Here is a 17371-nt window from a genome sequence, read left to right on the forward strand (position 1 = left end):
AATCACTGAGTCTATATATGTTTTTATATTTTGATTTAAACCCCTAAAAGGGCGACGTATCCCCTGAGATACAAACATTTAGAGAAAGATTACAAAAAATGTAAGCATTTAATTCATAAAATTTCAAAGTGAACCTAATACGCTAATGCTGAACAACAGCTTTTTAAACAGGTAAGTCCCCTCCAACATGTGTAAATATGTGAACTAGATCAACTTTTATCGGAGGGGGGAGTTGATTTCCCACTACAGGCGGCCATGTGGTTTTAAATGCTGCCCATGAGTTAAACAAAGAATGTATGAACAAAGTCAATATATCTAAATATTCACAACAAACACCCTTTCAACATAAAACCAAGAAATGAGACCTACACTTTCCCTGCCTCTCCCCACAGCCTCTCAAATGTTTGTATCCCCCAGGATACGTCCCCCTTTTAGGGTTAAAATGTAATTTATTCCTATGATGGTAAAGCTGTATTTTCAGCATCATTACTCCAGCCTTCAGTGTTACATGATCCTTCAGAAATCATTCTAATATGTTGATTTGGTGCTCAAGAAACATTTCTTATTATTATCAATGTTGAAAACAGTTGTGCTGCTTAATTTTAGGGGTGGGAAAACTGCGATAAATGTTTGTTTTTTTTTCATAATTCTTGGATAAACAGAAAGAACTGCATTTTTATATAAATTATAAAAGTTCTAACTGCCAATTTTGATCAATGAAATACTTCCTTGTTAAATATTTGCTGAAAGAATCAAACAACACTTACTGACTCCAAATTAAAAAAAAAAAAAAAATTTACAAGATTAATATTCAGATTACCAAGAGTTCAGAGGTGCCGAGTTTGTCGAGTTCCATGGACTGGATGCGTGAAATATGGACTCCCATTTCCCTGTGAATCCCTGAACACTCGATGCATGTCAGGATGCCCAGGTTAGTGGATAACCATTTAGGCTCTAGAGCAGATGAAACAGGGGAAAATTAGGACTTTTATTGTATTTGTTGAGGACTGTGTGTCCTGCTATTCACTTCTCAGCCACAAAGTGGCGCATGAAACTATAAAACTCTATTTTGTTACCTTGCTTGCTGCACTGACAAAGTGGGGACTTTGTGTCAGATCCAATTGCTACAAAACTTTCACACACAAACTCAGCTAACCTGGTGCACCACAGTCGCAGCAGGCTTCATTTCCAGGCATGCGCAGCACATCCTCGATGATGGCTTTGGTCAGGTCTTCCAAACTGCCATCTCCAGCACTCTGCTCCCCACGGAACGCCATGTTCAGAGCCTCCTCCTTACTGTTAGTCAGCACTGAGATCCATCTGCACATCACACATTCACATATATATGCATTAATCGCTTGCACACCTCTACAGATGGACACACACATGCGATAAATTATGTGAAACACCACACAAACAAATTAAGGTTTGCATACAACGTTTACACACAAACACTCATTTATATATCAATAGAAATGTGTCATACAGATATTATATATCAACAGACACACAAGCTTAATAACTCACAGCAAAATATATTATAAAAAAAGGATGGGCAATATATTGAATATTCACAATATACAAAATATTCACAATTTACTGGCTTTCACTTTATTCTTAGATCATACATATATACAGTAAATATTGTCATGTAAGACGAAAAATTTATATATATAGTACTGTTTAAAAGTTTGGGGGCAGTAAGATTTTTTTTAAAGAAATGCATATTCAGCAAGGATGAATTAAACTGATCAGAAATATAATGCACCACTTATTGCCGTTTTCAGTGTCACATTATCCTTCACAAATCATTCTAATATGCTTATTTGCCCCTTAAGAAACATTTCTTATCATCACAGTTAAAAACACTTGTGCTGCTTAATATTTTTGTGGAAACTGATACATAAAAAGTTTATTGATTATTTTTGATTGATAAATTTAATGCATTCTTGCTGAAATAAACATCTGCATTTCTTTAAAAAAAACTGAACTGTTTTTAACACATTTATAGCCCAGCCAAGGATGAAATACACACAAACATCTCATTAACATGCAGAAGCACTCATACACACACATCTTGTTCTCACTCGTGAGCACGAGAACAGAGAAATAACAGATGGTATCAACTCTCGACCTCACACATTCACACTTACATCACAAACTCTTGTTCATCCTCTGCTTGGAAATGATATGTTCGATTATCTGCAGGGGGAAAGAAGCAGACAGATTATTAGGAGAAAGAAGTGCATTATGTTAACTGCCCTGAACACTGCACTTAGTGCTCTCTGGCCGATTAATGGAGTTAAGACTTCCAGAGGCCTTGCTAGCACTTGGTATGGATGAAAGTACTCTGAAGTTTGGCGAGGGAAATGGGTAGCCACTCACGGGAGATGAGGTCAAAGCACTTCTTATCCTCTCCGCTGGGTTTAACCTGGCAGGTCAGCAGATTCAGTCTCACCGGTTGCCTGTTGGACTGGACATAGCATGATTACAGTGAGTAAATGACCCACAGATAGACAGACATAACACCAGGGCTCAGCAATGAAGTTAGCCTGATGGCCCCTGGGCCAGTTTGAGACTCCATGGGCCTGTCACTCTCCCTATTAGTGTTGTCACGGTACCAAAATTTCTGTATTCGGTACCAATACCAGTGAAAATCCACGGTTCTCTGTACCAATTTCGGTACCAAAGCAATACACAAAAACATGCTAATTAAAAACACTATTTCACACTATAAGTCAAACAAAAATAAAATGTACAAAAATCAATGCCATTCTTTATGCTTATTTAAAATTGTGTTTCAAGTTTTTCCACAAGTAATAAAAGTATGGAAAACTGTAAACAAGATTCATCCAAATTTAATTTGTCTTTTAATTAATGAAATTTAAACATTTTATTTTTTGGTAGGCCTAAATAAAGGGGGTTTACTATTAAAATTAAAATATGGAAGAAATATTGTGTGATTATTTATTTAAAAAATTACGTTTTATTAATTTTTTAAACAGTAGTAGTAGTAGTAGTAGTATGACATACATTCTACTAAATAGTAGCCTAATATATTTCTGGCACAATGTCTAAACCGAACTTTTATTTTGACGGGTTGCCGTGAATACCTTTACCTTTTTGTGTGTATATGATATGACGCTGGTTTTAGTAAAATGAAACGGTAAAATGCTCGTGAAGTGACTCTCAGAGCAGTTCTGGAGATGTTGTTTATGTATTTATGTCCTCATTTAGACGGCAGACACTGAAATCACCTCGACAGCGTATGTAACAAAACCACACGTCTCTGCCATTCATTCATTCACACTGTGGGATTCATATTTTAATCGACTTTTGCGGCTTAATATTTACAGATACTAGTCCATATCGCGATTTGATTTAAGTGTAATGACCTACTTTGACAAATTTCATGACATTCCGTGTTAAACTGTAAATTCCGTTTTTAAACTAGGTTCCGAGATTCCGTCCGCGTTTTCTGCATCGCGGAAATCATCGGGCCGTACGCGTCAAGAACCGGGTTGACCGGCTACTCGGTACTTAAAAAAACCTGGTACCGTGACGTTTTCATTTTTTTAGTACCGACTTGGTACCGAAGTACCGGGTCTTTTGACAACACTACTCCCTATAAGGTCAAATATGTCATCAGGGTGAAGGCATTTACCTGGCTAACAAACATGAGGCTTTGTCAAAACTGAAAAGTGACCTGGAAGCATTAGTTAGTTAGTTACAATGAGTTTAAAAAATCCCATTGCTTTTTATGAATGTAAAAGTTTTGAATTTCAGCTATTATTGTAAAGAAAAAAACGAATATGTTATTTGTTATAAATTATTTTATTGCATTATATTGTGTATATATTTTTAGTTATATATTTCAATAATTATGTATATACATTTACTAACTGATTTCTTGCTCACACAAAAAAAACAGCCAAAATAACACACACACATACACACACACACACACACACATATACACACATATATATATATATATATATATATATATATATATATATATATATATATATCTTTGTAATGGGGCCAGTAAAAATAATGGAGGGGCAAAAAAAAAAAGATTCTTGCTCAACTTATTAATTGATGCATGTTACTAAACATACTGTTGTAACAGTATTCAAGTACAGACTAAACACTCATATTCACAATTAGTTTTTTGTATATCTAACTCAAATCCTAGAGAGAAGGTTCTGCTGGAAAATAAATAAATAAATAAAAAACCTATTAAAAAAAATTAAATCTTCAAAAAAAGGCTCTTGAGACAAAAGCATTAGCTGGATGTAATGTGATAAAACAGATAGCTACAGCTCTATATTTGTAACAATAACAGCCGTGATGAAATGAACTGCCAGCGCAGATCTTGCCTGACATCTACAGTAGGCAGTATTGAAGAAATCATACTTCAGATACATGTAAAATATTTCTCACTGTTATAAGAAATAACAAGTATTTGGTTGCAAATGTAGTATTCAATACATCCTGTATTGGATGCTCCATTTGCAACCAGTTGTTTCTTCAACAATTAACAGACTTAAGAAAAAACCATGAGATGTGTTTAACACACTGTATTACCATTCAATAAATTCAGGAAACATTCATGTGCAATATTAATGTAACAACTATGATGACTCATTGTTTTGTTTCTGAATAATTAATACAAATTAAAACTTCATTTTGTTAAATCCAAGGTGACTAAACAGAAATACCAGCACTGCAGGAGCACTTTTATGCTGATGAAACACACAGACGTGATGGCAGAAAAATTCTTCACATTAAAATGCTATCAGAGAGGAATATGAGCACATTGCCACAGAGATCGGATGCTGAGCAACAACGTCCTTACAACAGATTACACGAAGAAACTCATAGACCACCTGGGGCCCGGAGCATGCTGGGTCTCGTTCGTGCTAATATCATTAGTGTATGAGTCAGATCGCACCAGGTGCATGTTTCTATGGTAACCGGGCAGCACTACCCCCCATGTTCACCTTTACACAGCGAGTGAGAGTTTTTAGTGCTATAATGAGGAAACGAACAGTCTTAAGATAATTCAACTCTGGCAGCTGTGTTGTTTCACTGTTTATATACAACAGTTTGAAAGCTACAGCTATAATTAAAAAAATCAAACTTAAAAATATTACCTTCTGTCGATCACTAAGTAGCACTATAATGAGACAAGTATCCTTTTAATGCAAATATCAGCTAGTGGCCAAACATGAATATATCTTGCAGTATGACAAGTACTCACTGTGGCATGGGAGATGGTGAGAATGCCATTTTTCACTGAGCACTTCCTCCTCTGCCACACTTTGCGGATCCTGAGGGGAAAAAAATGATTACATCCTTCCTTAGCATCTCGAAGATGTTTTAATAATTGGAAAAATGTTTTTTAATTTTTTCAAAAGAATTCAAATTCAGTTTCGTCTCATCCAGTCTTCAGTGTCACATGATCCTTCAGAAATCATTCTAATATGTTCCTTCTCAAGGACACATCTCATATTTGTATCAATGTAGAAAACATCATTAATATAACTGTTGAAAACAGTGTGTTTTATAACATTGTCTGTCACCTTTATTCAATTTAGTGTGTCCTTGCTGAATAAAACTATTAATTTCATACTGGACTGGACTGAAAAAAAAATCTTACTGAGCCCAATCTTTTGAATAGCAGTATATGCTAGATAACATCCTTTCTAACAAATTAACATAAATTAACAGTCAAAATATGTAGTAATTTAAACATAAAATTTGTGCCTCTTATTTCTTTAAAAACAGCTTATTTAAGGAGAGTGCCAATGTTACATCTATGGAAAAGTATCTTGGTGCCTGATGTTTATACTGTATTTATTTGAATGGCTTGACACTCTAAAGCCTGAGAAAGCAGTGCTCAGAAGCAATGTGCTAATGTTGAATCAATTAATTACAGTGTTGCCAATTCCATTATGCACTATTAAGAGACAATTAAGTGGCACTACACAGAATATTTAAAAACAACAACATCAGACTACATTTCACGTCAAACTGTGAGCTTACCCATCACTCTTCTTAAACAGATAGCCCTTCTTCTCACTGCCAAACTCCTTATTGCCCTGCAGCTGGTGCATACTGTAACCGCTCTGTTTGCTCTGAGAATCCTGCACATCATTAAAAAAATATATATATATATATTATATTAAACATTATATATCGAGTAAAAACTTAAAAACAGTGAGATCAAAAGTCTGAAACTACATTAAAAGTCTGGGATTTTTATTTTTCATTAAAACTGAGAAGAAAGTGAAAACAATTATGTAAAATGAAGGAAAAAAAATATTTTAGTACCAAATGTAAATGTTATATGTAATTCTACATTATTAAATTAGAAAAATGCAAAACTAAAGAAAATTAAAAGCTTTTTTTAGTAGCGCTTTCAGACTTTTGAACACACATTATATATAGAATAAAATCAAAAGGGGAAAAAGCAGTCTGGCAACATTAGATGTTACTTTTATGAACTTACTCTCCTAGACTTCAGTTGGAAGGCAGTGAAAGGGAAAAAGGAGGCGAGGAGTCAGAAATGCAGATGTCAGATTATTATTATTGCAGCGTGCATAGAATAAAAATAAGAGGGAACTTAACATTATACAATATTCACAGCCGCGTTCGAGGATAATACAACGCAGAACATTGTTATTCAATCGAGACCAGAGACGTCCGGTTCAAATGGACATCAACTCCAAACAAAACACATAAAAGATCAAACGCTGGGCTCTACAAAAGAGCTTGTGTTGTCACTGCCTGACCCTCATGTCCATGTTTCCTCTCTCTCATGAGAACGAACGTGTACGCTTGCACACAAAAACTGAAAACCTACCTCACATATCTCACAGAGGCGGCAAATGTCATGACAGACTGGACATGAAAAGCAAATTCACATCCGAACTCGTATCTTTAATGTCGAGTACAGCATGTAAATCCATTTTTGCATACAAAGACAATTCTACATGACATTTACGGAAGGAATTGGCACTATTAAGATAAATTACTCTCTGTGATCAGTAAATCAAAGACAAAAAGGTCTCATCAAACCATTTTGGATTAAAGGCAGAGGATATATCCTCTGGTGATGTACCTACCTCTTTCTGGTCCAGTTGTAAAGACGATTTAATGAGGTCTCTGAGAGCTGTGAGCTGTTTTTTCTCTTCGTCCTGGGTCTGTTTTATCTGACAATACAAATGTAATGTGTTAAAATATAGGGCGAAATAAGCAATATAAAACAAACACCTCGTTTTAAGATGTTTCGTAACAGTGTTCAAAGCATTGCTAGTGAACATTTATTACACGTTTGAAGGAACAGTTTGATTTGAGCTATACATTTTTCTGTCTGAATATGAGGTAATATTTTACTCTCATAGGCTCATATTAATCATGCTTGTCTCATGATATAATGTTTAATATAATCAATGTTCTCACAAGTAGAGCTGCATAATAACTGAGCTGACAACATATTAACAGAAAACAGCAAAAAGAATTATAAAATGAAAGGTTAACTAACATTATAGAGATCAGCCGCTAATTTCTCTATATACTGCTTCAACTTGTCAGCGGTTTTCAAGCCGTCCTGGAAAAAACTGAGAGAAAACACAAGAAGAGCGAATGAAAGGCTGTAAGGCATTTGTTCAACACTACATGACAATGTTCAAAAGTTTGGGGCCAGTAAGATTTTTTCTTAATGTTTTTGAAATAAGCTCAGCAAGGCTATATTTATTTGATCAAAAATCAATACAGTGAAATATTACTACATGTTAAAATAACTGTTAGCTATATGAATATATTTTAAAATCCAACTTATTTGTGATGACAAAGCTTTTTTGAAAAAAACGGGATACATTTTTTTCAGGAACCTTTGATGAACAGAAAGTTCAAAAGAACAGCATTTATTTTAAATAGAAAACATTATTTTATAACATTATAAATGCCTTCACTGTCACTTTTGATCTTTTGTCCTTGCTGTATAAAAGTATTAAATTGTTTTTTTTAAATATCACTTACCCTGAAACTTTGAACGGTAGTGTACATTTAATAACTGTGTACAATTTCAAACTCTTTAAAAAGTAATATATCTCCACTTCACACCCTTAATACAAATATCTTAACTAATCTAGGAGACAATTCTTAGAAATTACAGTAACAGACCGTACATCTGTTACAAGAAAATAGGATTCTGGGACACTCACTTGCACTGTGCATGATAATACTTGATGAGATTCTGGAGGAGATCCACTCCCTTCTTGGTCTTAATCTCGTTCACTTTGATCAGGTACTGTTGGGAACCATGGACAATAGACACTGGTGTGTTAACAGGAAAATACATCAACACTGCACCCTTCTAAACACACGCATGCATGCTTTGAAGTGGTTAAAGTGGCTCAGCTATAGGAATCGTGTTTAAATGCTCCACCCTACCACATCTGGTATAAAACAGATATATAAAACAGAGGGGATCACTTTAGCCTGCATCAGCTGTTATTATAATTTACACAACAGTTCTTTCTGGTCCTCGATTCTGATTGGTTCTGAGGAGTGCAATATTTTAGTGTTATACTACGGGGCCGTTGAATGCTTGAATCTGATTGGCTGCCGAACGTTCTAAGTGTGCAATTATTTTCAAGGAAACGCACGGCGAACGTAGTTCCAGGCAGCTCTTGACCATATCACTTCACCAAATGATTTCTGTTATTTCAAAGGTCTTACAACAGCAAAATAACCAAAACCCACAAGGACACTGGCCAAATAAATAAATATAGTAAACAATATGATAAAAACGACAGATCATGTCCATGTTTTTGCCACAAAATTAGGCTCTATTATGTACGGAAAGCACATACTCTATCTCTCCCGCTCTCTCTCTCTCTCTCTCTCACAGACCGCACACACACAACAGTTTGCACACACACTAGCATACATTGCGCTAATGTTGTTAGCGCTACTCTGACGATTTTATCAGTAAACAACTTAAAAACTACATGACTTCTCACAAGCGAGGTAACAGCAACGGCGCTGTTCGTGAACAAAAGGAACTAAGTTTCACTATAACTAGAGACATTGCTGCCGAACACTATTGAGAGACGCACAGAGGTAATCTCTCTCTCTCTCTCTCTCATAACTTAGTTATTAACTGCATTAATCTGTTATCAACGGCTCAAGCCTCCGTTACTAGGTTTAAAATGAAATGGAAATAGCAACGGAGGCCCTGGATGAGATGCGGAAGAAATAATCCTACTCAAATAGCGATTTAAGTAGAAATACCGGACGAATGCCTTGAAATATATCATCTGATCGATGTCTTGAGGTGTGGCAACCGTAGTATAAACGGAATAATTGACTTCGGTCCGTTGAATTCTTAGAAAAATAATTCACACCCGAGGTGTAACGGCCACTCCGCTTCGCGTCGTATTATTTTGTCTTGTGGAGTATATGTGAACATCTGTTATGTGAAATTGTTTATTCAGGACAGTACAAAAAAACCCAACTTATTTTAAAAAACCTCTTATTTTGTTTCAATTATTAACATTTTGCACATTCTGCGAGGGGTATGTAAACTTATGAGTGCAACTGTATATGTGTATACAATATGTATAAAAACAGCAAAATTCCATGTAAAATTATGTTTAAACATAAAGCTGGTCTGATATCCTGGTATGTCTACTCGAGCATATTCTGCACCTGAAAATACAAAGCCCACTGTTGCTTGACTCGTGAATATTAATCAGGTTATGTGAATGGATGGTTCAGCAATGTTACCTAGCAACGTCAGAATGGCCTAATTAATATTCATGAGCTAAGACACTGCCAAGCCATGATGTCTCAAGCAGCCACTTCAAAACTTTCTCCAGAGCTGTGAAACACTGTGAGAGTGAAACACGAATGCATTTGAAAATCTCCTGGCCTTTCACAACACCTCAAGTTAGAGAAGACGTCACGGCAGAAGAAAACAAGAAGCAACCTGAAGTTGCTGAACAATCCAAACTACCATCAAGCTAACTTCTCTTGGTGAAACAAGAAGTAAAGCGACACAAAGTTTCAATTTTCACAAGCCCACACACCTCACACATCTGCAGTTGAAAGATCCTCCGTTCCTTCTCCATCTCCTCTGCGATCTCTGCGCCGGTGATCTCTGTACGGATCATGCCATGCTGCTTGGCATGTTCCCTCTTCTCCTTCTCAATCTTTGTGCTACAACAAAAAGGCAAGAAACAGAAGATGACAGATAAACAACTCACTTAAATTCAGCTACAGGTTACCGCAAATGGCTCTTTGACTATGATGATGATATACACTCTAAAAAAAATTGTGCTATACAGCACTAAAAGTGGTTCTTTGGCTCGTAATCATAGGAACCACTTTTGGTGCTGTATAGCACCAAATCGTGGTGCTTCAGTGGTTCTTCAGCAGTTCTTTGGCATGACTGAGGGGCAATATAGCACCACTACCATATACAGAACCTGTTAAGCTCCTGTATAGTTCTTCAGCGGTTCTTTGGGGTGATTAAGGTGCTATACAGCACCACTGCCGTATAAAGAAAGCCCCTTTAAAGGTTCTTTGCGAGCCAAAGAACCACTGTTGGTGCTGTTTAGCACCATTTTTGTTGAAGAAATAGAATGCAATATGGCACCTCTTATGGATCTACATAGCACCATTTGACAAAGGTGCTGTACAGCACCTTTAAAGATATGGTGCTATATAGCACCAAAAGTGGTTCCCCTATGATTACGAGCCAAGAACCACTTTTAGTGCTATATAGCATAATTTCTTTTTTTTGAGTGTATTGTTGTGTTTGAGCATAGCCATAAAACGGCTATATATCACCACATTACATTAAACAACATTTTGTATACATGACAAAAGAATATAAACACACAATAATGACACTTACAACTTGGTCTCATAGTCTTTCCAGGCCTTGTCGAAGGCTTTTTAAGATCCTGTGTTGGGGAAATAAAATAAATAGTGCAGGAAGCAATTAGGTTTACTGTGCAGAGTTATAGACCATTTTTCACAGTTGTTAAACTGAACACATTATTATACAATATAAAGCACCAAAGAAATCAAGAGATTTGATCACTACTCTGAAACTCACTGCGCTGATGTACAGCAGTGACTGATATGGACTGTGGTAATGCAATTGCTTTATCAGATTTTCCCACTCTCAGGAACCTATTCTCTGGACTTAATGACATTATTCACTTTGCTACTGCCCAAATGTTCATCTGCTCAAATAATAATTGATCATGAAACATTCACGGATGTTTTGGAGTGTGTTACTTTACCTGAGGTGTATCAGCTTGCTGGCTTCTTAGAAAGGGCATGAGCATAAATTTGTTTATAGCATGAATATATTCATAATGCTGAAGCAGAATCCAGAAGCTTACAGCAGTTTTTGCTTCTAAATACATGCAGTCAGAGCACAGAAAGGTGTGACAGTCTCCCTCGGTGCTGTTCTGCACATTTATGTAGTTTTTCATTCCTATTTATAAGAGTTCCCATCTATTATGCTGTTTAACACATCAAATAAAGCAGGAAGCTTGAAGCTGAAGCTGGACTTATACATATACACACACACACAAACACTTTTTTTCCAGTCAATTTAAAATTTAAACATTTAATCTTGACATTTAATAGTGCCTCCCTGTATCCCATATTATAACATTTAGTGTTTAACAACACCATCATCTAACACTCACTTAAAGTTCTATACATGAAATTATATTAATTAATTATAATAATATTATTATAATTAATTAATTTAATTAAACAAATTAATTTAATAAACCATATCTGTAAAAAATCTCAAAATAAACATCAACTTTTCTGTACTTTACATAATAATCTGCATTTAAAATGACAGGTTTTAGTTTTAAGTGTATCCAAATTATTTTGGATAAATTCTTTTTCATTAAATTATATTATTTACTACTCCAATAATAGTAAAAGAATACAGATTAAACATTTAATTACATACATATATATATATATATATATATATATATATATATATATATATACACACACACACACACACACACACACACACAGGATATATATATATATATATATTAGGGGTGGCACGGTACATGTATTCGTACCGAACCGTCACGGTACGGGCGTCTCGGTTCGGTGCATGAGGCCTTACTACGAATACAGGCAATTCACCCCCAATCCAGAAGGGGGCGCCCGCAGTAATGCAGCGCTGTTTGATAAGCGCCAGCAGAAGAACAGCGAATGCCATGAGTTGCGCACTTGAAAACAAAGCCCCCAGGTAGTGATCATGTGCTGATTCTGAACGCGTTTCTCACACAGCCTGACGAGGGAGTATACTTTAAAGGCTTGCGCACTCAACTGTTTGAAATGGAGCTTTGTGCTCGTGTATCCTACCTCTCTCATTCGGCACAAATCCAAATATTCCATAATATTTCCATATTTGCGATGTAAGTAGGGATTGCTGACGCGAAACTGACTTTCGACACGGTGTCGAGATCCCGAAGCGCAGATGTTTCGAAACACTGCTCCGAAGCGTGATTCGAAACACTCGTGTCACGTGACTAAGGCGATTCGAAACACTCATGTCACGTGACTAAGTCGATCGAAGCATCAGGGCGTGTCACAAGTGTTTCGAGACTTGGCATACCTGCCGAATCTGCATTTGATTGACAGGGTCGGTAACAAATCACACAATCGCACATCTGTCTCAACCTAACTTCCACAAAGTAGAAAAGTGAAGTTAACGCATATTCACTTCGTGGGTTTTTGTGAGAGGATTTTTTCAAAGGCTGGAGAAATTATATGTAAAAAAAGAAGTAGGCTAAGTCCATCAACAGCAGAACAATTAATATTTTTAAATAAAAAAAAAAAAAGTGGCTTGATGTACTTTATTGTATATTTTTCATTACCAAAATAACACTTATTTATTCACAAAGAGTTCATTCAGACGTCAGACTGATGTTTCAACACATTACAAGAACAGAACAATAAAAACACATTTTAATTGTTTTTTATAATTTTGTCAAAATGACTGCGTCACCCAGGATTCGAACCCAAGGTGACAACATTCCAGTTGAGCACACTAACCACTCCCCCAAATCAATTGGTGAATCAACTAACACAACATACGTTATAAATCGTCAATTCGCTTAACTGTTTCTTTGTCGACGCTGTTTCAGAGCAATACTTGAAAATGACCACTAGGTGTCACCGTAGAGACAGGTGTCGAAATGTTTCGAAGCCTTGACACATTTGCTTCGACTGCTTCAGTGTTTCACGAAGCCTCGCTCTGCCCACCACTAGATGTAAGGTATCTGAATGCTAAACTATTATTTATTATGTAAATGATAGGCTTTGTACTTCAGTCGCGTTCCAGCGGTGACACAGAGTCGCGCGCGCTGATGTTTGGCTCACTGTGTTTTATTTTGATAAAGTACCAACTGTGCTGTCAAGTCAGCAATGCTGGAACTGATGTGTTTTGTGTGTGTGTGTGTGTGTGTGTGTGTGTGCGCGCGCTACAGCGCGATCACTTCAACTGTTTCCTTATACCAGCAGAATCAACTTTAAACACATATTGTCTTATTAATAATCACTGTATAAAGGTCTGCTTTTATTTGTGTACACTCACAATGAAAACAAAACAGATTTTATATATATAACATGTAATAATATTTAGTATTTTCACATCTAGATGGAAATTTTTTTTAATTTGCACTACTGTCTGTTCAAAATAAATGAAAAGAAACTGAGCATAGTAGATTTTTTTTCCCCCCTGTTGTACCGAAATCGTATCGAACCGTGACCCCCGAACCGAGGTACATACCGAACCGTGACATCCCTAATATATATTTATATATACAGGGTTTAAATTGGGCCGGGCCGTCCGGGGCTAAGCCCCGGCACATAGACTCCAGGGCTCGACATTGACGCTTCATTAATGCCAGACAAGTAACATGATTAAAACATCAATAACCAAAAAAAACTATGTAAACACCAAAACGCAAGTATTATTCTGATTTTATTACATTTAGAGTAAGTGGCGAATAGTGGATATAGCTGTATATAATGCTATTGACAGTATAAGGTTGCGCTGCTGAGGCGAGGTTCACGCAGCCTCTCCAGGAGAAATCGAAACGCGCAACACTAAGAAACTCAGCATACTGAGGTAAAAAAGTTTTTATATTTAAAATACAGTTAGTTAGGCAACATCACTCACCATTATGACTGTTTAATAGTTCTATAAACAGTTCAATGAGCATACAGTAGTAGAGAATACAGTAATATTAGGTCACTTTTTTTGGCGGAACCACAGCGCATCTCAAAGCAACCATCCGATTCATTGCTGAATGATTCAGTGTTTTGAACGAATCGGTTGAGTCGAAGTATCATTAGCCCATGCATAAACATCTGATAAATCTGACGTTTGAACGAATCGTTTGAATGAATGACTCAATGACTCCCTCATTAAACGCTCACTACTGGCGTTTTAATTTAGTTTAAAAGTATAATTTCCACCATTTCTTGATTGTATATTCAAAAAAAATTTTTTTAAAGAATCTCATAATTTAATGTAGTTGTATTTTTCAGTGTAAATGATTTAATTTGATAATTTGATATAGATAATAACAATCACATTATTATAACGGAATTTATAGATCAAATGTAAGAATTTGAAATGAAAGTTAATGAGATTAGTGGGAAAATGCCCTCTATAAAAGGTAAAAAAAAATATATTAAAAAAAGCATGCAGATTTATAGCCTATGTCACAGCTGATAGAAAACCGATGAGAATACTGCATTAGAATAAATCATATTTGCAAAAATACAAAACACACACACACACACACACACACACACACACATAATACATATATATTTCCATTGTCCTCATTTGTAAGTCGCTTTGGATAAAAGTGTCTGCTAAATTACTAAATGTAAATATATATATATATATATATATATATATATATAATATAAGCTCGATACCATAGAGCCCCCCCCCCCACATAACAAATCTCAATTTAACCTCTGTATATATATATATATATATATATATATATATATATATATATATATATATATATATATATAGGCATATATAGGCATATATAGTATCTCACAGAAGTGAGTACACCCTCACATTTTGTAAATATTTTATTATATCTTTTCATGTGACAACATTGAAGAAATGACACTTTGCTACAATGTAAAGTAGTGAGTGTACAACTTGTATAACAGTGTTAATTTGCTGTCCCCTCAAAATAACTCAACACACAGCCATTAATGTATAAACAGCTGGCCACAAAAGTGAGTACACCCCTAAGTGGAAATGTCCAAATTGGGCCCAAAGTGTCAATATTTTATTTTCCAGCACTGCCTTAACCCTCTTGGGCATGGAGTTCACCAGAGCCTCACAGGTTGCCACTGGAGTCCTCTTCCACTCCTCCATGACGACATCCTCCACCTTCCGTTTGAGGATGCCCCACAGATGCTCAATAGGGTTTAGGTCTGGAGACATGCTTGGCCAGTCCATCACCTTTACCCTCAGCTTCTTTAGCAAGGCAGTGGTCGTCTTGGAGGTGTGTTTGGGGTCGTTATCATGTTGGAATACTGCCCTGCAGCCCAGTCTCCGAAGGGAGGGAATCATGCTCTGCTTCAGTATGTCACAGTACATGTTGGCATTCATGGTTCCCTCAATGAACTGTAGCTCCCCAGTGCCGGCAGCACTCATGTAGCCCCAGACCATGACACTACCACCACCATGCTTGACTGTAGGCAAGACACACCTGTCTTTGTACTCCTTACCTGGTTACCGCCACACACGCTTGACACCATCTGAACCAAATAAGTTTATCTTGGTCTCATCAGACCACAGGACATGGTTCCAGTAATCCATGTCCTTAGTCTGCTTGTCTTCAGCAAACTGTTTGCGGGCTTTCTTGTGCATCATCTTTAGAAGAGGCTTTCTTCTGGGACGACAGCCATGCAGACCAATTTGATGCAGTGTGTGGCATATGGTCTGAGCACTGACAGGCTGACCCCCACCCCTCCAACCTCTGCAGCAATGCTGGCAGCACTCATACGTCTATTACGTCAAACACAACCTCTGGATATGACGCTGAGCACGTGCACTCAACTTCTTTAGTCGTCCATGGCAAGGCCTGTTCTGAGTGGAACCTGTCCTGTTAAACCGCTGTATGGTCTTGGCCACCGTGCTGCAGCTCAGTTTCAGGGTCTTGGCAATCTTCATATGGACAATGCCATCTTTATGTAGAGCAACAATTATTTTTTTCAGATCCTCAGAGAGTTCTTTGCCATGAGGTGCCATGTTGAACATCCAGTGACCAGTATGAGAGAGTGAGAGCGATAACACCAAATTTAACACACCCGCTCCCCATTCACACCTGAGACCTTGTAACACTAACGAGTCACATGACACTGGGGAGAGAAAATGGCTAATTGGGCACAATTTGGACATTTTCACTTAGGGGTGTACTCACTTTTGTGGCCAGCGGTTTAGACATTAATGGCTGTGTGCTGAGTTATTTTGAGGGGACAGCAAATTTACACTGTTATACAAGCTGTACACTCACTACTTTACATTGTAGCAAAGTGTAATTTCTTCAGTGTTGTCACATTAAAAAGATAAAATATTTACAAAAATGTGAGGGGTGTACTCACTTCTGTGAGATACTGTGTATATATATATATATATATATATATATATATATATATATATATATATCAGTGGCGAGCGGTGACTTTTTTAACCGGGTATGCTGAGTGCTAAGATTAAGGCCATAGTTATTCGAATGCTAGAAAACAGCTGATTTTCCAAGTAAAAACCGCCAAATAACGTTTACACGTAGTTGAATGAATGAATGAATGAATGAGGCATTTATATAGCGCTTTAATGTGTATTGCAATACACCCAAAGCGCTTTACAATCATGTGGGGGGTCTCTCCTCAACCACCACCTGTGTGCAGCATCCACTTGGATGATGCAACGGCAGCCACAGGACAACGGCGCCAGTGCGCTCACCACACACCAGCTACAGGTGGAGAGGAGAGAGAGTCATAGAGCCAATCAAGTGGATGGGGATTATTGGGAAGCCATGATAGACAAGGGCCAGTGGAGGGAATTTGGCCAGGACACCGGGATTACACCCCTACTCTTTACGATGAGTGTCATGGGATTTTTAATGACCACAGAGAGTCAGGACCTCGGTTTAACATCTCATCCGAAAGACGGTGCTTTTTTTTTTTTTTTTTTACAGTATAGTGTCCCCATCACTATACTGGGGCGTTAGGACCCACACAGACTGCAGGGTGA

At 36.9% G+C, this 17371-nt stretch overlaps 1 protein-coding gene across 2 annotated transcripts in view; it reads right to left on the reverse strand.

The window, feature by feature from the left end:
- The window catches only part of asap1a (ArfGAP with SH3 domain, ankyrin repeat and PH domain 1a), a 59384-nt gene that overhangs the window by 11615 nt on the left and 30398 nt on the right, over positions 1–17371 (reverse strand). The window contains exons 8-18 of one of the 2 annotated variants that reach the window (XM_058750076.1): positions 10934–10970; positions 10104–10233; positions 8235–8320; positions 7553–7628; positions 7134–7220; positions 6052–6152; positions 5267–5336; positions 2386–2473; positions 2154–2202; positions 1157–1320; positions 821–954 (exon numbers count right to left, since the gene is read on the reverse strand). In XM_058750076.1, the coding sequence (XP_058606059.1) occupies positions 821–954; positions 1157–1320; positions 2154–2202; positions 2386–2473; positions 5267–5336; positions 6052–6152; positions 7134–7220; positions 7553–7628; positions 8235–8320; positions 10104–10233; positions 10934–10970 (1022 nt within the window). Of the gene's footprint in view, positions 1–820; positions 955–1156; positions 1321–2153; positions 2203–2385; positions 2474–5266; positions 5337–6051; positions 6153–7133; positions 7221–7552; positions 7629–8234; positions 8321–10103; positions 10234–10933; positions 10983–17371 lie in introns of both variants that reach the window. The other variant, XM_058750069.1, reaches the window with a different exon arrangement.

The sequence above is a fragment of the Onychostoma macrolepis genome, chromosome 02 (assembly GCF_012432095.1).
Source record: "Onychostoma macrolepis isolate SWU-2019 chromosome 02, ASM1243209v1, whole genome shotgun sequence".
NCBI lineage: Eukaryota > Metazoa > Chordata > Actinopteri > Cypriniformes > Cyprinidae > Onychostoma > Onychostoma macrolepis.